This window comes from Aulonocara sp. 'chitande type north' Nkhata Bay, linkage group LG23 (genome assembly GCF_057382095.1).
Source record: "Aulonocara sp. 'chitande type north' Nkhata Bay isolate Kocher_YH1m ecotype deep benthic linkage group LG23, A_spYH_male_GT1.1, whole genome shotgun sequence".
Taxonomy (NCBI): domain Eukaryota; kingdom Metazoa; phylum Chordata; class Actinopteri; order Cichliformes; family Cichlidae; genus Aulonocara; species Aulonocara sp. 'chitande type north' Nkhata Bay.
In genome coordinates, this window is record NC_141365.1 from 41,171,194 (window position 1) to 41,197,452 (window position 26,259).

Sequence of the window (26,259 nt, forward strand, 5' to 3'; positions counted from 1 at the left end):
AAGGAGAGAGATGAGTTGGGGCCTGAGGTGCCAAATTCTATCATTCCCGCCTCCCTCCCTTGTGATGACCATCTCACACAGGCCCAGAGAGCGGATGTTGTCGCGTTGCAACAGCGTTTTGCGGACGTGTTCTCCCCCCTGCCCGGCCGGACGTCCCTCATCGAGCACCATTTCGTGACGCAGCCTGGCGTGACGGTGCGTTCACGGCCCTACAGGCTCCCGGAGCACAAGCGAAAAATCGTGCAGAGGGAATTGGCGGAAATGCTGAGGATGGGAGTAATAGAAGAGTCGCACAGCGCCTGGTGTAGCCCCATCGTTCTGGTGGCGAAGAAGGATGGGTCTATACGGTTCTGTGTCGACTATCGCAGGGTGAACGAAGTGTCACGCTTTGATGCCTACCCCATGCCTCGGGTCGACGAGCTCCTGGACCGGTTAGGCACGGCCCGCTTTTTCACGACACTGGACTTAACCAAGGGCTATTGGCAGATTCCCTTGTCTGCCGAGGCCAGGGAGAAAACGGCCTTCTCCACTCCGTACGGTTTGTACCAGTTCGTGACACTTCCGTTCGGCCTGTTCGGGGCCCCGGCCACTTTCCAGCATCTCATGGACCGGGTACTGCGTCCGCACGCAGCGTATGCTGCCGCCTACCTGGATGACGTGATCATCCACAGCGACACCTGGGCGGAGCATGTGCTGCGGGTGGCCGCGGTCCTGGAGTCCCTGAGGGGGGCGGGGCTCACGGCCAATCCGAAGAAGTGCGCGGTTGGACGGAGGGAGGTGCAGTATCTGGGGTACCACCTGGGGGGCGGGCAGGTGCGTCCACAGGTGGAGAAGACGGCGGCTATCGCATCCTGCCCGCGCCCCAGGACGAAAAAGGAGGTGAGACGGTTCTTGGGGTTGGCGGGTTACTATCGTCGCTTTGTGCCGGGGTTTGCGCAGCTAACCAGCCCCCTGACCGATCTCACTCGAAAGGGTGCCCCGGATCTGGTCCAGTGGACGGGGCCGTGCCAGGCGGCGTTTGTGCAGGTGAAAAAGGCTCTCTGTGGGGAGCCGCTGCTTCACACTCCTAACTTTTCCCTCCCTTTTGTTCTGCAGACTGACGCCTCGGACAGAGGGCTGGGAGCCGTTTTGTCCCAGCAGGTGAGGGGGGCTGACCGCCCTGTCCTGTACATCAGCCGGAAGCTAGCGGAGCGCGAGCGCCGGTACAGCACCGTGGAGAAGGAGTGCCTGGCCATCCGGTGGGCGGTCGGCTCCCTGCGCTATTACCTCCTGGGACGCTCATTCACCCTCTGTTCGGACCACGCCCCGCTGCAGTGGCTCCACCGCATGAAGGATGCCAACGCCCGGATCACCCGGTGGTATCTGGCGTTGCAGCTCTTTAAGTTCAAGGTGATCCATAGGCCGGGGGCGCAGATGGCGGTGGCCGATTTCCTCTCTCGCTCGCGGGGGGGAGTTGGCTCGGCCGGACGGCTCCCCGGCCTCGAACGGGCGGTGGGGGTGTGTGGCGGAGGCGTGGCCCCGGGCGCAGCTGCAGGGGAGGAGTGCAGCAGAAGGCTCAACAGGGCGGCGCTGCGAGGCCGGTAAGAACAGCTGATGGTGTTTATGTACTGATGATGGTCTCCCTCCGCTGTTTTTATAGCGAGACGGGGAGGGGCGGCCAGAGGAGAGATCAGCTGGGCTCGTGAGCCTGTACGACTGAGTCAGCTGTCAAAACTCAACACTCAAAGCTTCAATAAATGTGGAAGTTGGCAGTACATACCTGTGTGTGCGTGTGTCTGTGCCTGGTGTATTCCACACTTCCCTTCAACTCATTCCTGTCACCTAAAAGGTAAACCTGTTTCTCCATCACTGTTCAGCTCTGATGATTCAGTAAGGACATCTCCTGGTTTCATCTTCATGTTTCCCTCTCACCACATAACCAAACCGACATCATGACCAGCAGCTTTACAGCTGTGGCTCCAGCAAACATCAGCTGATACTAGAAATTAATATTAAATAAATTCTAACAACAGCTGATCAAGCTTAAACGTGCTGCTGTTGTTTAGCGCGACATCCGCTGGTTTCCTGTTTCTGGCGCAAAGTGGGCAATAAATAAACAAGAGAGACGATCAGCTGATCATTGATCAGTTTCATGATTAAAGTAGCAACAGAAGAGGGAGGGTGGGGGGGATAAGAGAAGAGGCAGCTGTGCAGCGTAAAGACAGAATAACTCCAGCTTTGTGTCTTTTCCCATTCTAGCTAAAGTCCGGGACAAACTGCGTCTCTTCTCAGCTCAATACGAAACCCGTAATATTTTCTCTGAATGAGGGACCATTCCATTTTTTAAGGAGCCGTTGGCAACTCTACTAACTAACCTTATGAATAAAATAAAGTTCACTATCAGTAACATCATAGCAACCGAACAGCTGTATAGAAACTCCTTCAAGCTGGCTAGAACGCAGTACGAGTTATTGCAACTGACGGTAAAAAGTCAGCATAACGAAAATAAACTCCACCTAAACTTGGTTTATATCTGACCCAGATAGACTGCAGGTCATAACTTCTTACCTGAAGTTCAGTTCACCTGACACTCGGACTGGTGGCTGCCTCGGGTCTCTTCTCCTGCCTCCCCTTCCCTCATCCACCTGCTGGCCTCTGTGGAAGCCCCGCCATAGCCACCACCAAACAACTGAGTTATTTTTACACATCGACCTGCATCTGGCCAATCCACCACCTCTCATTGTTCATGCCCTTACAAAAAAAATAAAGTCACCAGGCATATGCCCGGTATGCCCGATGGCCAGTCCAGGTATGTTAACCTGCAACCAAATCTGCAGCTCCATACAGCAATGTTACGACTTAGATTATATCTTATAACTCATAACTCTTATGTTAGCTCCCCTCAGTAGCATACTGCCTGAAATATTCGACGGCTGCAATAATAAGTGTTATTTTTTCCTTGGTATTCTAATTTCACCGAAGTTTACTAAACTCAACAAACTTAATATTACTTACCGAGACATTTATTCTGTCCTCATTTTCTTTCACCGAAAAATTGTTTCCTGCGGTGCCGTCTTTCGTGCTTGGCTCTCCTACCTTTGCTAACGTGATGCACATAGCGCAGAAGCCGATGCTGCATTCACTTACACTCGGATATCTGAACTTCACAGTGAAAACATAATCGGACATTTGATATTTGATTGAATTTTATTGTTTTGCCTTTGGGGTGGCACCTGGGGTGGCCAGTCTGGTTGGGGGGGTGGCCTGGGGGGGCACAGGCCACCCCGCTGGACACGCCACTGGGCCTTAAAAATACCTGACTTATATAACAGCACACTGACAGTGTCTCATCCAAAAATAGAAAATGTATAAATACAGTTAATATCATTTTTATTTACATTTTATTTAATTCTCTTCATATAGTGCCAAACAGATGTCTCAAGTCGTCACTGTTACAACATAGATAAACATAAACATGAAATCCATTATTTAATTCTCTTCCATTCACTCCAGTTCAATTCAATAGCTATATAGATGGATAGACAGATACTGTATTATATACTATATTGATTCCAAATGGAGAATTAATGTGTTATATCACCAGGATAATGAATTCAAGTAGTACAATCTCCAATAAACAGACAACACACTTCAAGTTCAAAGTGCAATATGTGCAGGATCCAGGCTTTATATTGTAAGATGCAAAACGTTTATATATACATAATATTGTTGAAAAAATAAAGAAAGTTAAAAATCAAAATAAGTTTATTGTCACGGTGGCTGATGTGATTGCAATATGAACCCGAAAGCAGACAAGGGAGAGATGGAACTGAATCTTAACAAAAAGCAAACCATTTATTAGGTTGAAAAAACATGAACACAAAACAAGGCCCAGCAAACAGGGGCGACAACTAAAACTAAAACCTACACTGGGAATAACTCGGTATGACTATGACAACTATGACAGGAAAAACATGAACATGAATCCGAGGAGGTGCATGCGAGAAACTCTGATGAAAAAACATGAACATGAACATGGACCTAAACAGAATCAGGAGATAACCTGAAACCCGGAATAACGTGAACGGAGGAAAACAGACACACCAGCACTGACCAGAGGAAGACAGCGGACTTAAATACACAGAAAATAAAAGGGGAAGTGGAAACACAGCTGACACAAATGAACCTGACACCACAGGGGAAGCAAAATGAAACACACTGAACATGGAAACACAACCCTTTCATAATAAAAGACGAAACAAGGAGAGACATAGACGTGTGATGGGCTGAGTTGAAAAAGCAGGAGGAGTCACAGGAATTATTACAAAAACATAGTTTTCATTTATCTAACCCAAAAAAGCTGTGATGGATGGCCTTCGCCTCACGGTAATGCACCAAAGCTTTTAATCCGCCACCCTCCAGCCCAGAGGACATAGTTGGACTGGCCATCGGGCATACTGGGCATTTGCCCGGTGGGCCGATGGTGATTTTTCGTTTTTATGGGCCAATGGGGTTTTTTTTCATTTTTTCCCCGTAACAGTATAAACACTGAAAGGTGGTGGATTGGCCAGATGCTGGGAGATGTGTAAAAATAACTCAATTGTTTGGTGGTGGCTATTGCGGAGCTTCCACAGATTCAGTAACATTAGCAAGTGGTGGAGGCCAGCAGATGCAACACGCTGGCAGGTGGATGACGGAAAGGCACGAGGAGCAGAGGCCGGAGGCGGTGAACTGAACTTCAGGTAAGAAGTTATGACCTGCAGTCTATCTGGGTCAGATATAAACCAAGTTTAGGTGGAGTTTATTTTCGTTGTGCTGACTTTTTTACAGTCAGTTACAATAACTCGTACTGCGTGAGCTAGCATGAAGGAGTTTCTATACAGCTGTTCGGTTGCTATGATGTTACTGATAGTGAACTTTATTTTATTCATAAGGTTAGTTAGTAGAGTTGCCAACGGCTCCTTAAAAAATGGAATGGTCCCTCATTCAGAGAAAATATTATGCGTTTTGTATTGAGCTGAGAAGAGACACAGTTTGTCCCGTACTTTAGCTAGAATGGGAAAAGACAAAAAGCTGGAGTTATTCTGTCTTTACGCTGCACAGCTGCCTCTTCTCTTATCCCCCCCCCCTCCCTCCCTCTTCTGTTGCTACTTTGATCATGAAACTGATCAATGATCAGCTGATCGGCTTTTCTCTCTTGTTTATTTATCTCCCACTTTGCGCCAGAAACAGGAATCAGAATACTTTATTGATTCTGATTCCTGTTTCTGGCGCAAAGTGGGAGATAAATAAACAAGAGAGAAAAGCCGATCAGCTGATCATTGGAAACCAGCGGATGTCACGCTAAACAACAGCAGCACGTTTAAGCTTGATCAGCTGTTGTTAGAATTTATTTAATATTAATTTCTAGTATCAGCTGATGTTTGCTGGAGCCACAGCTGTAAAGCTGCTGGTCATGATATCGGTTTGTATATGTGGTGAGAGGGAAACATGAAGATGAAACCAGGAGATGTCCTTACTGAATCATCAGAGCTGAACAGTGATGGAGAAACAGGTTTACCTTTTAGGTGACATGAATGAGTTGAAGGGAAGTTATGAACTGTTTCTGAGAGACAAATAACACCAGCATCCTTTTTCTAAGTAGCTGACAGCTGGTAACTGTGCAGGGACGGGTCTAGCAAAGTGTTGCCAGGGGCCAGGTAGGGCATTAACAGGGAGAGGGGGTCACAAAGAAATACTTTTCTTTCTTATTCTCATTTCAAATATTTAGCTTTTATTAAATAATTATCTGAATCTTGCGAACAAAGTTTTTATCTGACGTAAAATGTATAGAGATCATACATATACCAAAAAGACAGTGTACATCGCTGTCACAACAGCGTTTGTTTTCATTCAAAGGCTTTATGGCTTTAATACCTGGTGGGCTGGTCTGTAGTGAAAATGCCCAATTTTTTGTCCCAGTCCAGCCCTGCAGGTTAATACTGGCAGTGTCACCATGCCAGCTGACTGTATTTCATCATCAGCCAGTGTTGTTCTTTATACATCAATATTACCAAAGTTTACCATAAGGCAGCATAGAAAGTATTTACTTGCTTTCAGGTGTTATTCAAATGTTAGTCTTTTCATTTGTTTCCACACTTTTTCCTGTTTCAAAATCAAACACCAGTTTGTGAGAAGATTATCTTCTTTTTTTAATAGGCATTGGTTTTGCATTGGCATTGGCTAATTTGCCAATTGTATGTTAAAATGTTCGTATTTTAATATTAAAAAATGTTTTTGCCCAAAACATATGTGCACTACATGTCAGTAAAAATACTATGCAAATATTGATGTCCTTGACTGCTGAATAAACACTGACTGATTGTATCTCTTGTACTTTATCAACGCAGTATCTAAAAACTTTGCACCGTAGTGGTTAAAATCTCATTCTAATAAGAGTTAAAAGCGCATTCGCTTATTAGGTTTATAGGGTTATTGAATTATGGTTAACAGTTGGTAGAATTGTTTTTAACATTATCTGACAATTACATCTGCCACCCTTCTCCAAATCTGTGCCCCTACCTGGCCCCCCCAACAACAGATTTCTAGACACGCCACTGCTCGTTTACGGAGGGTGCAAAATGCGGCAGCTTGTGTTTTAACTGGCACTCGAAGGTTTGAGCACATCTCCCCTATTTTAGCTTCACTTCACTGGCTGCCCATTTCTTTTGGCATTCATTTAAAAATTCTTTTATTTGCCTTTAAAGCTCTCCATGACCTAGCTGCATCTTAACTCTCTGAGCTGCCACAGTCTTATAAACCCACCCGCTGTCTCAGGTCAGCTGTTCCTGAATGTTCCCAGGACTGAGCGCAAACTTAGAGGACATCGTGCTTTTGCTGTAGCATCTCTGAAACTGTGACACGATCTGCCTTTAGAGATTAGACAGGCTTCTTCTCTGCCTGTTCTTAAATCACTCCTGAAAACTCATCTCTTCACCCTGACCTTTGACACCTTGTAAGATGTTGGTTTTTAGTTTGAGTTTTTTAGTTTATTTTTGCTGTTTTATCTTGTTTTTAAATATAGGGCTGTTTAAATTTTTTTTATGTATTATGTGTTTTCTTTTCTTACTGTTAAGTTTATTCTATTGTTCTTAACTCATTTACTGTACAGCACTTTGGTTTTGTCCTGGGTTTTTTAAAGTGCTTTCTCAATAAAGATGGATTGGATTGGACTGGAAGATAAACACTTTAGTTTGCAGTACTGTGGTGAGTTCACAGTAAAGCACTGTGTTGGACTGGCGCACAGTGATTGTGGCGTTCATGGTCAGTGTTAGGTTACCTCAAGTACAGTGGATTCATTTGCATTTAAGCTGATGATGCTTAGATTAAGTCCTCAAATTTCACCTTTATATCAGCTGTATAAGACAATTCTCAGGATACTGTTAGTGTAGGAAATGGAAAGACAACCAAGATATCTGTGAAACGTCTGCTTACATCTTGAATTCAGCTCCGGCGTATGTGGTAAGTTGTTAATGAGTGACTTTAATTGATTCTTTCTTCAGATGTGGCTATACACTCTACTGAGAATAAGCATACTGTCATGATATGAGTGGATCTTCAAAATAGACATCAAAATAGTTCATGGAGAAAATAAGTAGAAAAAGTAAAGATCTTCTTAGGAATAATACTGTTTGGATAATTATAACCATCATAAGCAACCGAATCATCTCAACATGTATTTGCTCAAAAATTTATTTATTACTACAAACACTTATTTAAATTTAAACACAAGGAAAATCAACAGTTTCTAGAACTCCAACAGGGGCAGGACTTGGAGGTACTGGGATTTCAGGAGGCAGCAGAATGGTACACTGGTCAGTGTCATTATTATTGACCGGTGATGGTGGATGGCCTTGGGGGGAGCTGAGAGGTAACTCAGACCTCTTATCTTCAGGACACATAAAGAAAACATACTTCTTTTCAGCAGCTGGAGACTTAGAGACATCCCAAGTCATCAGCCTCATGCGTTTAGGCTGAGGCAAAGGTTCCTCTTCATCCTCCACAGAAAAAACGCTTGAATATCTGCGCTTTCTGCCCAGACCTAACTCTGCAGTGGGTGGAGGTGTCAGAGGCAGAGGACACATTAAAAAGGCCAAATCATCATCCAGGGATGAACAATCATATTTAAAATCTGGATGCATGATCTTGTCTGTGTCCTTTGACTGAAAGCTGGCATCAGCAGGTGGAGGACTTGAAGAAACTGGAACATCAGAACTCATCAGCCTCATGCGTTTAGGCATCAAATGTTCCTCTTCATCCTCCACAGAAAAAACAGCAGAATATCTGCGCTTTCTGCAGAGACGTAACTCTGCAGTGGGTGGAGGTCTCGGAGGCAGAGGAACATCAGTAGGACACATGAAATACGCCACTTCATCATCCAGGGATGAACGATCATTTTTCAAATCTGGGTGAATGATCTTGTTTGTGTCCTTTGAATGAAAGCTGGCATCAGCAGGTGGAGGACTTGAAGAAACTGGAACATCAGAACTCATCAGCCTCATGCGTTTAGGCATCAAATGTTCCTCTTCATCCTCCACAGAAAAAACAGCAGAATATCTGCGCTTTCTGCAGAGACGTAACTCTGCAGTGGGTGGAGGTCTCGGAGGCAGAGGAACATCAGCAGGACACATGAAAAACGCCACTTCATCATCCAGGGATGAACGATCACTTTTCAAATCTGGATGCATGATCTTGTTTGTGTCCTTTGAATGAAAGCTGGCATCAGCAGGTGGTGGACTTGGGAGCTCACATGCAGGTGCGCTGATAGGTCTGAACATGAAAGCGGGAACTTCATTGTCCAGAGCACAACGGTCTCCACTGGATGAGTGTGGGAGCTTCTCCTTTGCCTGTGGAGGAGGCAGACTTTGAGCCAAAGGGATCTTGTGTTGCAGAGGAACATTCAAGTCATCTGATGTTTTGCTCTGTTACATATTATTATTGTTGTTGTTGGATTTTTCTTTAAAAATTCACACGATTGAATGTTTAGAAACAGACACAGTGAAGGGTAACTTACCACAGCTCGAGCCATTTTAGGCGTCTGTCAAGGCAAAGACGCAGGATTTGGTTTCTCTGTGTAAGATTACAGGACAGTTGTCAGTTTCATTTTCAAGTCAGTTGGATAAATTCATATCAAACTTCTCAAACTGTATCATTAAAGCATTGTTTAGGTGGACAAATATGAAAGATATGAAGATAAAAACAGTAACAGCTGGCAATCAAGGGAAAACAACCTTACGAAAAAGGTCTTAATCATTATTGTTTAAAAGTAAATCTTTCAGTCCTTACTTCAGTGATTGTTTGAAGTCTCTGTGCTTGTTGTCAGTCGCAGATTTGTGTAAAATAGTTGCAGTTTGTGAATAAAGTTTGCAGGAGCTCCAAAGTTTGTCTGTTCAGTACCAAAGTAATGAGGAGACTGAGTGCAGGTTTGGAATCCTCAGTGACAGAAGAATGCAGCAATGTTTGAATTTGAATTTGTTATTGTTTTATTAACAACAACTACCAGGATCATGCCATAGCAACACAGTGATGCCCAGTCAAATGTCAGGTACAAGGGATAGCCCACATACACATCCAACAGCACAGTAAAGCAATGGGCACCAATGCCACCAGTCAGGCCTTAAAAATACCTGAGTTATATAACAGCACACTGACAGTGTCTCATACAAAAATATAAAATGTATAAATACAGTTAATATCATTTTCATTTAAATTTTATTTAATTCTCTTCATATAGTGCCAAACAGATGTCTCAAGTCGTCACTGTTACAACATAGATAAACATAAACATGAAATCCATTATTTAATTCTCTTCCATTCACTCCAGTTCAATTCAATAGCTATATAGATGGATAGACAGATACTGTATTATATACTATATTGATTCCAAATGGAGAATTAATGTGTTATATCACCAGGATAATGAATTCAAGTAGTACAATCTCCAATAAACAGACAACACACTTCAAGTTCAAAGTGCAATATGTGCAGGATCCAGGCTTTATATTGTAAGATGCAAAATGTTTATATATACATAATAAATTTGAAAAAATAAAGAAAGTTAAAAATCAAAATAAGTTTATTGTCACTGTGGCTGATGTGATTGCAGTATGAACCCAAAAGCAGACAAGGGAGAGATGGAACTGAATCTTAACAAAAAGCAAATCATTTATTAGGTTGAAAAAACATGAACACAAAACAAGGCCCAGCAAACAGGGGCGACAACTAAAACTAAAACCTACACTGGGAATAACTCAGTATGACTATGACAACTATGACAGGAAAAACATGAACATGAATCCGAGGAGGTGCATGCGAGAAACTCTGATGAAAAAACATGAACATGAACATGGACCTAAACAGAATCAGGAGATAACCTGAAACCGGGAATAACGTGAACAGAGGAAAACAGACGCACCAGCACTGACCAGAGGAAGACAGCAGACTTAAATACACAGAAAATAAAAGGGGAAGTGGAAACACACTGACACAATCATCCTACATCCCAAAAATCAAAGTAAAAAAATTACTATTAAATTTTACTTGATAACTAAATCAAAACTAATGCACGAGGACAAAAACGATGGTTGACTGCACTAACACTTTTATTAGCAAATAAAAAAACAAAAACAATCATTTTCACTTAGTTATTGGATGTGTATATGATCTGTTTTAATAAGTTATTTATTTTCATATTGTGAAAGTCCTGTGATGCTTCAAGTTCCTCTTGCCCGTACCTCAGTTAAACCGCGCTGCTGCTCGCCGCTGTCGTATTTTTGACCCGTCCACTGCTGAGCAGTTTTTAACAGTTTTTAAGCAGAACTGTAAAATCCCGGAGTTTTTGTGCAGCCAGACTGAGGAACTGAGCTCATGGTTTTATTCCACCTACCAGATTGCTTTGGACACTGTGGCTCCGTTAAGAACCAGGCAGCCTAAAACTAAATCTGACCCCTGGCTGAAGGCTGTCAGACGCGAGTGCTGTCGAGCTGAGCGTGAATGGAAACAAGCTACAAGTGTCATTCCAGATGCTAAAGGACTGTTGGCATCAATATCAAAAACCTGTAAAAGATACCAAAAGACAACACTTATCTGACATTATTTCATCAAACTGTCACAACCTGCATGTTTTATTTAAAACCATTAACTCTGTTCTTAGTGCACCACATACTGACTGCAGCCTGTAAACGTTTTTTTAAACACTTTTTTATTGAGAAGGTCTCCTCCACCAGGGCTCAAATCTCTTGGTAGCCCTACTGAGACCCCCAATGTGTATTTAGATACCTTGGCACAGTACGTTAAACCAGCTGTGACAAACCTGGAGGTCAAAGTGAACTCTGACCTGAAGCTTGTCAGCCAGATTAAGGCAGTGGTAAAATCAAGCTTCTTTCAGCTCAGGCAGCTGATAAAATAAAGACATTTATTTCACAGCAGCACTTTGAGACAGTTATCCACGCCTTTGTTAGCACTCGGCTGGATTACTGTAATGCACTTTATATAGGGATCAGTGCTTCATACATTACTCGTTTACAGAGGGTGCAAAATGCTGCAGCTTGTGTTTTAACTGGCACTCGAAGGTTTGAGCACATCTCCCCTAATTTAGCTTCACTTCACTGGCTGCCCATTTCTTTTGGCATTCATTTTAAAATTCTTTTATTTGCCTTTAAAGCTCTCCATGACCTAGCTGCATCTTAACTCTCTGAGCTGCCACAGTCTTATAAACCCACCCGCTGTCTCAGGTCAGCTGATCAGCTGTTCCTGAATGTTCCCAGGACTGAGCGCAAACTTAGAGGACATCGTGCTTTTGCTGTAGCATCTCTGAAACTGTGACACGATCTGCCTTTAGAGATTAGACAGGCTTCTTCTCTGCCTGTTCTTAAATCACTCCTGAAAACTCATCTCTTCACCCTGACCTTTGACACCTTGTAAGATGTTGGTTTTTAGTTTGAGTTTTTTAGTTTATTTTTGCTGTTTTATCTTGTTTTTAAATATAGGGCTGTTTAAATTTTTTTTATGTATTATGTGTTTTCTTTTCTTACTGTTAAGTTTATTCTATTGTTCTTAACTCATTTACTGTACAGCACTTTGGTTTTGTCCTGGGTTTTTTAAAGTGCTTTCTCAGTAAAGATGGATTGGATTGGACTGGAAGATAAACACTTTAGTTTGCAGTACTGTGGTGAGTTCACAGTAAAGCACTGTGTTGGACTGGCGCACAGTGATTGTGGCGTTCATGGTCAGTGTTAGGTTACCTCAAGTACAGTGGATTCATTTGCATTTAAGCTGATGATGCTTAGATTAAGTCATCAAATTTCACCTTTATATCAGCTGTATAAGACAATTCTCAGGATACTGTTAGTGTAGGAAATGGAAAGACAACCAAGATATCTGTGAAACGTCTGCTTACATCTTGAATTCAGCTCCGGCGTATGTGGTAAGTTGTTAATGAGTGACTTTAATTTATTCTTTCTTCAGATGTGGCTATACACTCTACTGAGAATAAGCATACTGTCATGATATGAGTGGATCTTCAAAATAGACATCAAAATAGTTCATGGAGAAAATAAGTAGAAAAAGTAAAGATCTTCTTAGGAACAATACTGTTTGGATAATTATAACCATCATAAGCAACCGAATCATCTCAACATGTATTTGCTCAAAAATTTATTACAAACACGTATTTAATTATCAAGACAAGGAAAATCAACAGTTTCTAGCACTCCAACAGGGGCAGGACTTGGAGGTACTGGGATTTCAGGAGGCAGCAGAATGGTACACTGGTCAGTGTCATTATTATTGACCGGTGATGGTGGATGGCCTTGGGGGGAGCTGAGAGGTAACTCAGACCTCTTATCTTCAGGACACATAAAGAAAACATACTTCTTTTCAGCAGCTGGAGACTTAGAGACATCCCAAGTCATCAGCCTCATGCGTTTAGGCTGAGGCAAAGGTTCCTCTTCATCCTCCACAGACAAAACGCTTGAATATCTGCGCTTTCTGCCCAGACCTAACTCTGCAATGGGTGGAGGTGTCAGAGGCAGAGGAGACATTAAAAAGGCCAAATCATCATCCAGGGATGAACAATCATATTTAAAATCTGGATGCATGATCTTGTCTGTGTCCTTTGAATGAAAGCTGGCATCAGCAGGTGGAGGACTTGAAGAAACTGGAACATCAGAATTCATCAGCCTCATGCGTTTAGGCATCAAATGTTCCTCTTCATCCTCCACAGAAAAAACAGCAGAATGTCTGCGCTTTCTGCAGAGACGTAACTCTGCAGTGGGTGGAGGTCTCGGAGGCAGAGGAACATCAGCAGGACACATGAAAAACGCCACTTCATCATCCAGGGATGAACGATCACTTTTCAAATCTGGATGCATGATCTTGTTTGTGTCCTTTGAATGAAAGCTGGCATCAGCAGGTGGTGGACTTGGGAGCTCACATGCAGGTGCGCTGATAGGTCTGAACATGAAAGCGGGAACTTCATTGTCCAGAGCACAACGGTCTGCATCGGATGAGTGTGGGAGCTTCTCCTTTGCCTGTGGAGGAGGCAGACTTTGAGCCAAAGGGATCTTGTGTTGCAGAGGAACATTCAAGTCATCTGACGTTTTGCTCTGTTACATATTATTATTGTTGTTGTTGGATTTTTCTTTAAAAATTCACACGATTGAATGTTTAGAAACAGACACAGTGAAGGGTAACTTACCACAGCTCGAGCCATTTTAGGCGTCTGTCAAGGCAAAGACGCAGGATTTGGTTTCTCTGTGTAAGATTACAGGACAGTTGTCAGTTTCATTTTCAAGTCAGTTGGATAAATTCATATCAAACTTCTCAAACTGTATCATTAAAGCATTGTTTAGGTGGACAAATATGAAAGATATGAAGATAAAAACAGTAACAGCTGGCAATCAAGGGAAAACAACCTTACGAAAAAGGTCTTAATCATTATTGTTTAAAAGTAAATCTTTCAGTCCTTACTTCAGTGATTGTTTGAAGTCTCTGTGCTTGTTGTCAGTCGCAGATTTGTGTAAAATAGTTGCAGTTTGTGAATAAAGTTTGCAGGAGCTCCAAAGTTTGTCTGTTCAGTACCAAAGTAATGAGGAGACTGAGTGCAGGTTTGGAATCCTCAGTGACAGAAGAATGCAGCAATGTTTGAATTTGAATTTGTTATTGTTTTATTAACAACAACTACCAGGATCATGCCATAGCAACACAGTGATGCCCAGTCAAATGTCAGGTACAAGGGATAGCCCACATACACATCCAACAGCACAGTAAAGCAATGGGCACCAATGCCACCAGTCAGGCCTTAAAAATACCTGAGTTATATAACAGCACACTGACAGTGTCTCATACAAAAATATAAAATGTATAAATACAGTTAATATCATTTTCATTTAAATTTTATTTAATTCTCTTCATATAGTGCCAAACAGATGTCTCAAGTCGTCACTGTTACAACATAGATAAACATAAACATGAAATCCATTATTTAATTCTCTTCCATTCACTCCAGTTCAATTCAATAGCTATATAGATGGATAGACAGATACTGTATTATATACTATATTGATTCCAAATGGAGAATTAATGTGTTATATCACCAGGATAATGAATTCAAGTAGTACAATCTCCAATAAACAGACAACACAGTTCAAGTTCAAAGTGCAATATGTGCAGGATCCAGGCTTTATATTGTAAGATGCAAAATGTTTATATATACATAATAAATTTGAAAAAATAAAGAAAGTTAAAAATCAAAATAAGTTTATTGTCACGGTGGCAGATGTGATTGCAGTATGAACCCAAAAGCAGACAAGGGAGAGATGGAACTGAATCTTAACAAAAAGCAAATCATTTATTAGGTTGAAAAAACATGAACACAAAACAAGGCCCAGCAAACAGGGGCGACAACTAAAACTAAAACCTACACTGGGAATAACTCGGTATGACTATGACAACTATGACAGGAAAAACATGAACATGAATCCGAGGAGGTGCATGCGAGAAACTCTGATGAAAAAACATGAACATGAACATGGACCTAAACAGAATCAGGAGATAACCTGAAACCGGGAATAACGTGAACAGAGGAAAACAGACGCACCAGCACTGACCAGAGGAAGACAGCAGACTTAAATACACAGAAAATAAAAGGGGAAGTGGAAACACACTGACACAATCATCCTACATCCCAAAAATCAAAGTAAAAAAATTACTATTAAATTTTACTTGATAACTAAATCAAAACTAATGCACGAGGACAAAAACGATGGTTGACTGCACTAACACTTTTATTAGCAAATAAAAAAACAAAAACAATCATTTTCACTTAGTTATTGGATGTGTATATGATCTGTTTTAATAAGTTATTTATTTTCATATTGTGAAAGTCCTGTGATGCTTCAAGTTCCTCTTGCCCGTACCTCAGTTAAACCGCGCTGCTGCTCGCCGCTGTCGTATTTTTGACCCGTCCACTGCTGAGCAGTTTTTAACAGTTTTTAAGCAGAACTGTAAAATCCCGGAGTTTTTGTGCAGCCAGACTGAGGAACTGAGCTCATGGTTTTATTCCACCTACCAGATTGCTTTGGACACTGTGGCTCCATTAAGAACCAGGCAGCCTAAAACTAAATCTGACCCCTGGCTGAAGGCTGTCAGACGCGAGTGCTGTCGAGCTGAGCGTGAATGGAAACAAGCTACAAGTGTCATTCCAGATGCTAAAGGACTGTTGGCATCAATATCAAAAACCTGTAAAAGATACCAAAAGACAACACTTATCTGACATTGTTTCATCAAACTGTCACAACCTGCATGTTTTATTTAAAACCATTAACTCTGTTCTTAGTGCACCACATACTGACTGCAGCCTCGTCTGCAGCCTGTAAACGTTTTTTTAAACACTTTTTTATTGAGAAGGTCTCCTCCACCAGGGCTCAAATCTCTTGGTAGCCCTACTGAGACCCCCAATGTGTATTTAGATACCTTGGCACAGTACGTTAAACCAGCTGTGACAAACCTGGAGGTCAAAGTGAACTCTGACCTGAAGCTTGACAGCCAGATTAAGGCAGTGGTAAAATCAAGCTTCTTTCAGCTCAGGCAGCTGATAAAATAAAGACATTTATTTCACAGCAGCACTTTGAGACCGTTATCCACGCCTTTGTTAGCACTCGGCTGGATTACTGTAATGCACTTTATATAGGGATCAGTGCTTCATACATTACTCGTTTACAGAGGGTGCAAAATGCTGCAGCTTGTGTTTTAACTGGCACTCGAAGGTTTGAGCACATCTCCCCTAATTTAGCTTCACTTCACTGGCTGCCCATTTCTTTTGGCATTCATTTTAAAATTCTTTTATTTGCCTTTAAAGCTCTCCATGACCTAGCTGCATCTTAACTCTCTGAGCTGCCACAGTCTTATAAACCCACCCGCTGTCTCAGGTCAGCTGATCAGCTGTTCCTGAATGTTCCCAGGACTGAGCGCAAACTTAGAGGACATCGTGCTTTTGCTGTAGCATCTCTGAAACTGTGACACGATCTGCCTTTAGAGATTAGACAGGCTTCTTCTCTGCCTGTTCTTAAATCACTCCTGAAAACTCATCTCTTCACCCTGACCTTTGACACCTTGTAAGATGTTGGTTTTTAGTTTGAGTTTTTTAGTTTATTTTTGCTGTTTTATCTTGTTTTTAAATATAGGGCTGTTTAAATTTTTTATGTATTATGTGTTTTATTTTCTTACTGTTAAGTTTTGTTCTATTGTTGGGTATTTTAAAGTGCTTTCTCAATAAAGATGGATTGGATTGGACTGGAAGATAAACACTTTAGTTTGCAGTACTGTGGTGAGTTCACAGTAAAGCACTGTGTTGGACTGGCGCACAGTGATTGTGGCGTTCATGGTCAGTGTTAGGTTACCTCAAGTACAGTGGATTCATTTGCATTTAAGCTGATGATGCTTAGATTAAGTCATCAAATTTCACCTTTATATCAGCTGTATAAGACAATTCTCAGGATACTGTTAGTGTAGGAAATGGAAAGACAACCAAGATATCTGTGAAACGTCTGCTTACATCTTGAATTCAGCTCCGGCGTATGTGGTAAGTTGTTAATGAGTGACTTTAATTTATTCTTTCTTCAGATGTGGCTATACACTCTACTGAGAATAAGCATACTGTCATGATATGAGTGGATCTTCAAAATAGACATCAAAATAGTTCATGGAGAAAATAAGTAGAAAAAGTAAAGATCTTCTTAGGAACAATACTGTTTGGATAATTATAACCATCATAAGCAACCGAATCATCTCAACATGTATTTGCTCAAAAATTTATTACAAACACGTATTTAATTATCAAGACAAGGAAAATCAACAGTTTCTAGCACTCCAACAGGGGCAGGACTTGGAGGTACTGGGATTTCAGGAGGCAGCAGAATGGTACACTGGTCAGTGTCATTATTATTGACCGGTGATGGTGGATGGCCTTGGGGGGAGCTGAGAGGTAACTCAGACCTCTTATCTTCAGGACACGTAAAGAAAACATACTTCTTTTCAGCAGCTGGAGACTTAGAGACATCCCAAGTCATCAGCCTCATGCGTTTAGGCTGAGGCAAAGGTTCCTCTTCATCCTCCACAGAAAAAACGCTTGAATATCTGCGCTTTCTGCCCAGACCTAACTCTGCAGTGGGTGGAGGTGTCAGAGGCAGAGGACACATTAAAAAGGCCAAATCATCATCCAGGGATGAACGATCATTTTTCAAATCTGGGTGAATGATCTTGTTTGTGTCCTTTGAATGAAAGCTGGCATCAGCAGGTGGAGGACTTGAAGAAACTGGAACATCAGAATTCATCAGCCTCATGCGTTTAGGCATCAAATGTTCCTCTTCATCCTCCACAGAAAAAACAGCAGAATATCTGCGCTTTCTGCAGAGACGTAACTCTGCAGTGGGTGGAGGTCTCGGAGGCAGAGGAACATCAGCAGGACACATGAAAAACGCCACTTCATCATCCAGGGATGAACGATCACTTTTCAAATCTGGATGCATGATCTTGTTTGTGTCCTTTGAATGAAAGCTGGCATCAGCAGGTGGTGGACTTGGGAGCTCACATGCAGGTGCGCTGATAGGTCTGAACATGAAAGCGGGAACTTCATTGTCCAGAGCACAACGGTCTGCATCGGATGAGTGTGGGAGCTTCTCCTTTGCCTGTGGAGGAGGCAGACTTTGAGCCAAAGGGATCTTGTGTTGCAGAGGAACATTCAAGTCATCTGACGTTTTGCTCTGTTACATATTATTATTGTTGTTGTTGGATTTTTCTTTAAAAATTCACACGATTGAATGTTTAGAAACAGACACAGTGAAGGGTAACTTACCACAGCTCGAGCCATTTTAGGCGTCTGTCAAGGCAAAGACGCAGGATTTGGTTTCTCTGTGTAAGATTACAGGACAGTTGTCAGTTTCATTTTCAAGTCAGTTGGATAAATTCATATCAAACTTCTCAAACTGTATCATTAAAGCATTGTTTAGGTGGACAAATATGAAAGATATGAAGATAAAAACAGTAACAGCTGGCAATCAAGGGAAAACAACCTTACGAAAAAGGTCTTAATCATTATTGTTTAAAAGTAAATCTTTCAGTCCTTACTTCAGTGATTGTTTGAAGTCTCTGTGCTTGTTGTCAGTCGCAGATTTGTGTAAAATAGTTGCAGTTTGTGAATAAAGTTTGCAGGAGCTCCAAAGTTTGTCTGTTCAGTACCAAAGTAATGAGGAGACTGAGTGCAGGTTTGGAATCCTCAGTGACAGAAGAATGCAGCAATGTTTGAATTTGAATTTGTTATTGTTTTATTAACAACAACTACCAGGATCATGCCATAGCAACACAGTGATGCCCAGTCAAATGTCAGGTACAAGGGATAGCCCACATACACATCCAACAGCACAGTAAAGCAATGGGCACCAATGCCACCAGTCAGGCCTTAAAAATACCTGAGTTATATAACAGCACACTGACAGTGTCTCATACAAAAATATAAAATGTATAAATACAGTTAATATCATTTTCATTTAAATTTTATTTAATTCTCTTCATATAGTGCCAAACAGATGTCTCAAGTCGTCACTGTTACAACATAGATAAACATAAACATGAAATCCATTATTTAATTCTCTTCCATTCACTCCAGTTCAATTCAATAGCTATATAGATGGATAGACAGATACTGTATTATATACTATATTGATTCCAAATGGAGAATTAATGTGTTATATCACCAGGATAATGAATTCAAGTAGTACAATCTCCAATAAACAGACAACACACTTCAAGTTCAAAGTGCAATATGTGCAGGATCCAGGCTTTATATTGTAAGATGCAAAACGTTTATATATACAGAATATTGTTGAAAAAATAAAGAAAGTTAAAAATCAAAATAAGTTTATTGTCACGGTGGCTGATGTGATTGCAATATGAACCCGAAAGCAGACAAGGGAGAGATGGAACTGAATCTTAACAAAAAGCAAACCATTTATTAGGTTGAAAAAACATGAACACAAAACAAGGCCCAGCAAACAGGGGCGACAACTAAAACTAAAACCTACACTGGGAATAACTCAGTATGACTATGACAACTATGACAGGAAAAACATGAACATGAATCCGAGGAGGTGCATGCGAGAAACTCTGATGAAAAAACATGAACATGAACATGGACCTAAACAGAATCAGGAGATAACCTGAAACCGGGAATAACGTGAATGGAGGAAAACAGACGCACCAGCACTGACCAGAGGAAGACAGCGGACTTAAATACACAGAAAATAAAAGGGGAAGTGGAAACACAGCTGACACAAATGAACCTGACACCACAGGGGAAGCAAAATGAAACACACTGAACATGGAAACACAACCCTTTCATAATAAAAGACGAAACAAGGAGAGACATAGACGTGTGATGGGCTGAGTTGAAAAAGCAGGAGGAGTCACAGGAATTATTACAAAAACATAGTTTTCATTTATCTAACCCAAAAAAGCTGTGATGGATGGCCTTCGCCTCACGGTAATGCACCAAAGCTTTTAATCCGCCACCCTCCAGCCCAGAGGACATAGTTGGACTGGCCATCGGGCATACTGGGCATTTGCCCGGTGGGCCGATGGTGATCTTTCGTTTTTATGGGCCAATGGGGTTTTTTTTCATTTTTTCCCCGTAACAGTATAAACACTGAAAGGTGGTGGATTGGCCAGATGCTGGGAGATGTGTAAAAATAACTCAATTGTTTGGTGGTGGCTATTGCGGAGCTTCCACAGATTCAGTAACATTAGCAAGTGGTGGAGGCCAGCAGATGCAACACGCTGGCAGGTGGATGACGGAAAGGCACGAGGAGCAGAGGCCGGAGGCGGTGAACTGAACTTCAGGTAAGAAGTTATGACCTGCAGTCTATCTGGGTCAGATATAAACCAAGTTTAGGTGGAGTTTATTTTCGTTGTGCTGACTTTTTACAGTCAGTTACAATAACTCGTACTGCGTGAGCTAGCATGAAGGAGTTTCTATACAGCTGTTCGGTTGCTATGATGTTACTGATAGTGAACTTTATTTTATTCATAAGGTTAGTTAGTAGAGTTGCCAACGGCTCCTTAAAAAATGGAATGGTCCCTCATTCAGAGAAAATATTATGCGTTTTGTATTGAGCTGAGAAGAGACACAGTTTGTCCCGTACTTTAGCTAGAATGGGAAAAGACAAAAAGCTGGAGTTATTCTGTCTTTACGCTGCACAGCTGCCTCTTCTCTTATCCCCCCCCCCCCCCTCCCTCTTCTGTTGCTACTTTGATCATGAAACTGATCAATGATCAGCTGATCGGCTTTTCTCTCTTGTTTATTTATCTCCCACTTTGCGCCAGAAACAGGAATCAGAATACTTTATTGATTCTGATTCCTGTTTCTGGCGCAAAGTGGGAGATAAATAAACAAGAGAGAAAAGCCGATCAGCTGATCATTGGAAACCAGCGGATGTCACGCTAAACAACAGCAGCACGTTTAAGCTTGATCAGCTGTTGTTAGAATTTATTTAATATTAATTTCTAGTATCAGCTGATGTTTGCTGGAGCCACAGCTGTAAAGCTGCTGGTCATGATATCGGTTTGTATATGTGGTGAGAGGGAAACATGAAGATGAAACCAGGAGATGTCCTTACTGAATCATCAGAGCTGAACAGTGATGGAGAAACAGGTTTACCTTTTAGGTGACATGAATGAGTTGAAGGGAAGTTATGAACTGTTTCTGAGAGACAAATAACACCAGCATCCTTTTTCTAAGTAGCTGACAGCTGGTAACTGTGCAGGGACGGGTCTAGCAAAGTGTTGCCAGGGGCCAGGTAGGGCATTAACAGGGAGAGGGGGTCACAAAGAAATACTTTTCTTTCTTATTCTCATTTCAAATATTTAGCTTTTATTAAATAATTATCTGAATCTTGCGAACAAAGTTTTTATCTGACGTAAAATGTATAGAGATCATACATATACCAAAAAGACAGTGTACATCGCTGTCACAACAGCGTTTGTTTTCATTCAAAGGCTTTATGGCTTTAATACCTGGTGGGCTGGTCTGTAGTGAAAATGCCCAATTTTTTGTCCCAGTCCAGCCCTGCAGGTTAATACTGGCAGTGTCACCATGCCAGCTGACTGTATTTCATCATCAGCCAGTGTTGTTCTTTATACATCAATATTACCAAAGTTTACCATAAGGCAGCATAGAAAGTATTTACTTGCTTTCAGGTGTTATTCAAATGTTAGTCTTTTCATTTGTTTCCACACTTTTTTCCTGTTTCAAAATCAAACACCAGTTTGTGAGAAGATTATCTTCTTTTTTTAATAGGCATTGGTTTTGCATTGGCATTGGCTAATTTGCCAATTGTATGTTAAAATGTTCGTATTTTAATATTCAAAAATGTTTTTGCCCAAAACATATGTGCACTACATGTCAGTAAAAATACTATGCAAATATTGATGTCCTTGACTGCTGAATAAACACTGACTGATTGTATCTCTTGTACTTTATCAACGCAGTATCTAAAAACTTTGCACCGTAGTGGTTAAAATCTCATTCTAATAAGAGTTAAAAGCGCATTCGCTTATTAGGTTTATAGGGTTATTGAATTATGGTTAACGGTTGGTAGAATTGTTTTTAACATTATCTGACAATTACATCTGCCACCCTTCTCCAAATCTGTGCCCCTACCTGGCCCCCCCAACAACAGATTTCTAGACACGCCACTGCTCGTTTACGGAGGGTGCAAAATGCGGCAGCTTGTGTTTTAACTGGCACTCGAAGGTTTGAGCACATCTCCCCTATTTTAGCTTCACTTCACTGGCTGCCCATTTCTTTTGGCATTCATTTAAAAATTCTTTTATTTGCCTTTAAAGCTCTCCATGACCTAGCTGCATCTTAACTCTCTGAGCTGCCACAGTCTTATAAACCCACCCGCTGTCTCAGGTCAGCTGATCAGCTGTTCCTGAATGTTCCCAGGACTGAGCGCAAACTTAGAGGACATCGTGCTTTTGCTGTAGCATCTCTGAAACTGTGACACGATCTGCCTTTAGAGATTAGACAGGCTTCTTCTCTGCCTGTTCTTAAATCACTCCTGAAAACTCATCTCTTCACCCTGACCTTTGACACCTTGTAAGATGTTGGTTTTTAGTTTGAGTTTTTTAGTTTATTTTTGCTGTTTTATCTTGTTTTTAAATATAGGGCTGTTTAAAATTTTTATGTATTATGTGTTTTATTTTTTTACTGTTATGTTTTATTCTATTGTTCTTAACTCATTTACTGTACAGCACTTTGGTCTTGTCCTGGGTTTTTTAAAGTGCTTTCTCAATAAAGATGGATTGGATTGGACTGGAAGATAAACACTTTAGTTTGCAGTACTGTGGTGAGTTCACAGTAAAGCACTGTGTTGGACTGGCGCACAGTGATTGTGGCGTTCATGGTCAGTGTTAGGTTACCTCAAGTACAGTGGATTCATTTGCATTTAAGCTGATGATGCTTAGATTAAGTCATCAAATTTCACCTTTATATCAGCTGTATAAGACAATTCTCAGGATACTGTTAGTGTAGGAAATGGAAAGACAACCAAGATATCTGTGAAACGTCTGCTTACATCTTGAATTCAGCTCCGGCGTATGTGGTAAGTTGTTAATGAGTGACTTTAATTTATTCTTTCTTCAGATGTGGCTATACACTCTACTGAGAATAAGCATACTGTCATGATATGAGTGGATCTTCAAAATAGACATCAAAATAGTTCATGGAGAAAATAAGTAGAAAAAGTAAAGATCTTCTTAGGAATAATACTGTTTGGATAATTATAACCATCATAAGCAACCGAATCATTTCAAGATGTATTTGCTCAAAAATTTATTTATTACTACAAACACTTATTTAAATTTAAACACAAGGAAAATCAACAGTTTCTAGAACTCCAACAGGGCCAGGACTTGGAGGTACTGGGATTTCAGGAGGCAGCAGAATGGTACACTGGTCAGTGTCATTATTATTGACCGGTGATGGTGGATGGCCTTGGGGGGAGCTGAGAGGTAACTCAGACCTCTTATCTTCAGGACACGTAAAGAAAACATACTTCTTTTCAGCAGCTGGAGACTTAGAGACATCCCAAGTCATCAGCCTCATGCGTTTAGGCTGAGGCAAAGGTTCCTCTTCATCCTCCACAGAAAAAACGCTTGAATATCTGCGCTTTCTGCCCAGACCTAACTCTGCAGTGGGTGGAGGTGTCAGAGGCAGAGGACACATTAAAAAGGCCAAATCATCATCCAGGGATGAACAATCATATTTAAAATCTGGATGCATGATCTTGTTTGTGTCCTTTGAATGAAAGCTGGCATCAGCAGGTGGAGGACTTGAAGAAACTGGAACATCAGAACTCATCAGCCTCATGCGTTTAGGCATCAAATGTTCCTCTTCATCCTCCACAGAAAAAACAGCAGAATGTCTGCGCTTTCTGCAGAGACGTAACTCTGCAGTGGGTGGAGGTCTCGGAGGCAGAGGAACATCAGTAGGACACATGAAATACGCCACTTCATCATCCAGGGATGAACGATCATTTTTAAAATCTGGGTGAATGATCTTGTTTGTGTCCTTTGAATGAAAGCTGGCATCAGCAGGTGGTGGACTTGAAGAAACTGGAACATCAGAACTCATCAGCCTCATGCGTTTAGGCATCAAATGTTCCTCTTCATCCTCCACAGAAAAAACAGCAGAATATCTGCGCTTTCTGCAGAGACGTAACTCTGCAGTGGGTGGAGGTCTCGGAGGCAGAGGAACATCAGCAGGACACATGAAAAACGCCACTTCATCATCCAGGGATGAACGATCACTTTTCAAATCTGGATGCATGATCTTGTTTGTGTCCTTTGAATGAAAGCTGGCATCAGCAGGTGGTGGACTTGGGAGCTCACATGCAGGTGCACTGATAGGTCTGAACATGAAAGCGGGAACTTCATTGTCCAGAGCACAACGGTCTCCACTGGATGAGTGTGGGAGCTTCTCCTTTGCCTGTGGAGGAGGCAGACTTTGAGCCAAAGGGATCTTGTGTTGCAGAGGAACATTCAAGTCATCTGACGTTTTGCTCTGTTACATATTATTATTGTTGTTGTTGGATTTTTCTTTAAAAATTCACACGATTGAATGTTTAGAAACAGACACAGTGAAGGGTAACTTACCACAGCTCGAGCCATTTTAGGCGTCTGTCAAGGCAAAGACGCAGGATTTGGTTTCTCTGTGTAAGATTACAGGACAGTTGTCAGTTTCATTTTCAAGTCAGTTGGATAAATTCATATCAAACTTCTCAAACTGTATCATTAAAGCATTGTTTAGGTGGACAAATATGAAAGATATGAAGATAAAAACAGTAACAGCTGGCAATCAAGGGAAAACAACCTTACGAAAAAGGTCTTAATCATTATTGTTTAAAAGTAAATCTTTCAGTCCTTACTTCAGTGATTGTTTGAAGTCTCTGTGCTTGTTGTCAGTCGCAGATTTGTGTAAAATAGTTGCAGTTTGTGAATAAAGTTTGCAGGAGCTCCAAAGTTTGTCTGTTCAGTACCAAAGTAATGAGGAGACTGAGTGCAGGTTTGGAATCCTCAGTGACAGAAGAATGCAGCAATGTTTGAATTTGAATTTGTTATTGTTTTATTAACAACAACTACCAGGATCATGCCATAGCAACACAGTGATGCCCAGTCAAATGTCAGGTACAAGGGATAGCCCACATACACATCCAACAGCACAGTAAAGCAATGGGCACCAATGCCACCAGTCAGGCCTTAAAAATACCTGAGTTATATAACAGCACACTGACAGTGTCTCATACAAAAATATAAAATGTATAAATACAGTTAATATCATTTTCATTTAAATTTTATTTAATTCTCTTCATATAGTGCCAAACAGATGTCTCAAGTCGTCACTGTTACAACATAGATAAACATAAACATGAAATCCATTATTTAATTCTCTTCCATTCACTCCAGTTCAATTCAATAGCTATATAGATGGATAGACAGATACTGTATTATATACTATATTGATTCCAAATGGAGAATTAATGTGTTATATCACCAGGATAATGAATTCAAGTAGTACAATCTCCAATAAACAGACAACACACTTCAAGTTCAAAGTGCAATATGTGCAGGATCCAGGCTTTATATTGTAAGATGCAAAACGTTTATATATACATAATATTGTTGAAAAAATAAAGAAAGTTAAAAATCAAAATAAGTTTATTGTCACTGTGGCTGATGTGATTGCAGTATGAACCCGAAAGCAGACAAGGGAGAGATGGAACTGAATCTTAACAAAAAGCAAACCATTTATTAGGTTGAAAAAACATGAACACAAAACAAGGCCCAGCAAACAGGGGCGACAACTAAAACTAAAACCTACACTGGGAATAACTCAGTATGACTATGACAACTATGACAGGAAAAACATGAACATGAATCCGAGGAGGTGCATGCGAGAAACTCTGATGAAAAAACATGAACATGAACATGGACCTAAACAGAATCAGGAGATAACCTGAAACCCGGAATAACGTGAACGGAGGAAAACAGACACACCAGCACTGACCAGAGGAAGACAGCGGACTTAAATACACAGAAAATAAAAGGGGAAGTGGAAACACAGCTGACACAAATGAACCTGACACCACAGGGGAAGCAAAATGAAACACACTGAACATGGAAACACAA

General features: G+C 41.2%; 2 protein-coding genes across 2 annotated transcripts; both read right to left on the bottom strand.

The window, feature by feature from the left end:
• Nucleotides 1-7,712: 7,712 nt before the first annotated feature.
• Nucleotides 7,713-9,046, bottom strand: LOC147302431 (uncharacterized). Its single transcript, XM_086281911.1, has 2 exons — nucleotides 9,032-9,046; nucleotides 7,713-8,864 (listed from the first exon to the last, which is right to left on the bottom strand). Exons 1-2 carry the CDS (start codon nucleotides 9,044-9,046, stop codon nucleotides 7,740-7,742), a joined length of 1,140 nt encoding a protein of 379 aa, XP_086138037.1. The 3' UTR covers nucleotides 7,713-7,739.
• A 14,388-nt stretch (nucleotides 9,047-23,434) lies between these two features.
• On the bottom strand, nucleotides 23,435-24,741 carry LOC147302432 (uncharacterized). The gene is made up of 2 exons (XM_086282443.1): nucleotides 24,727-24,741; nucleotides 23,435-24,559 (listed from the first exon to the last, which is right to left on the bottom strand). The coding sequence occupies exons 1-2, from the start codon at nucleotides 24,739-24,741 to the stop codon at nucleotides 23,435-23,437; spliced, it is 1,140 nt and encodes a 379-aa protein (XP_086138569.1).
• Nucleotides 24,742-26,259: the final 1,518 nt, after the last annotated feature.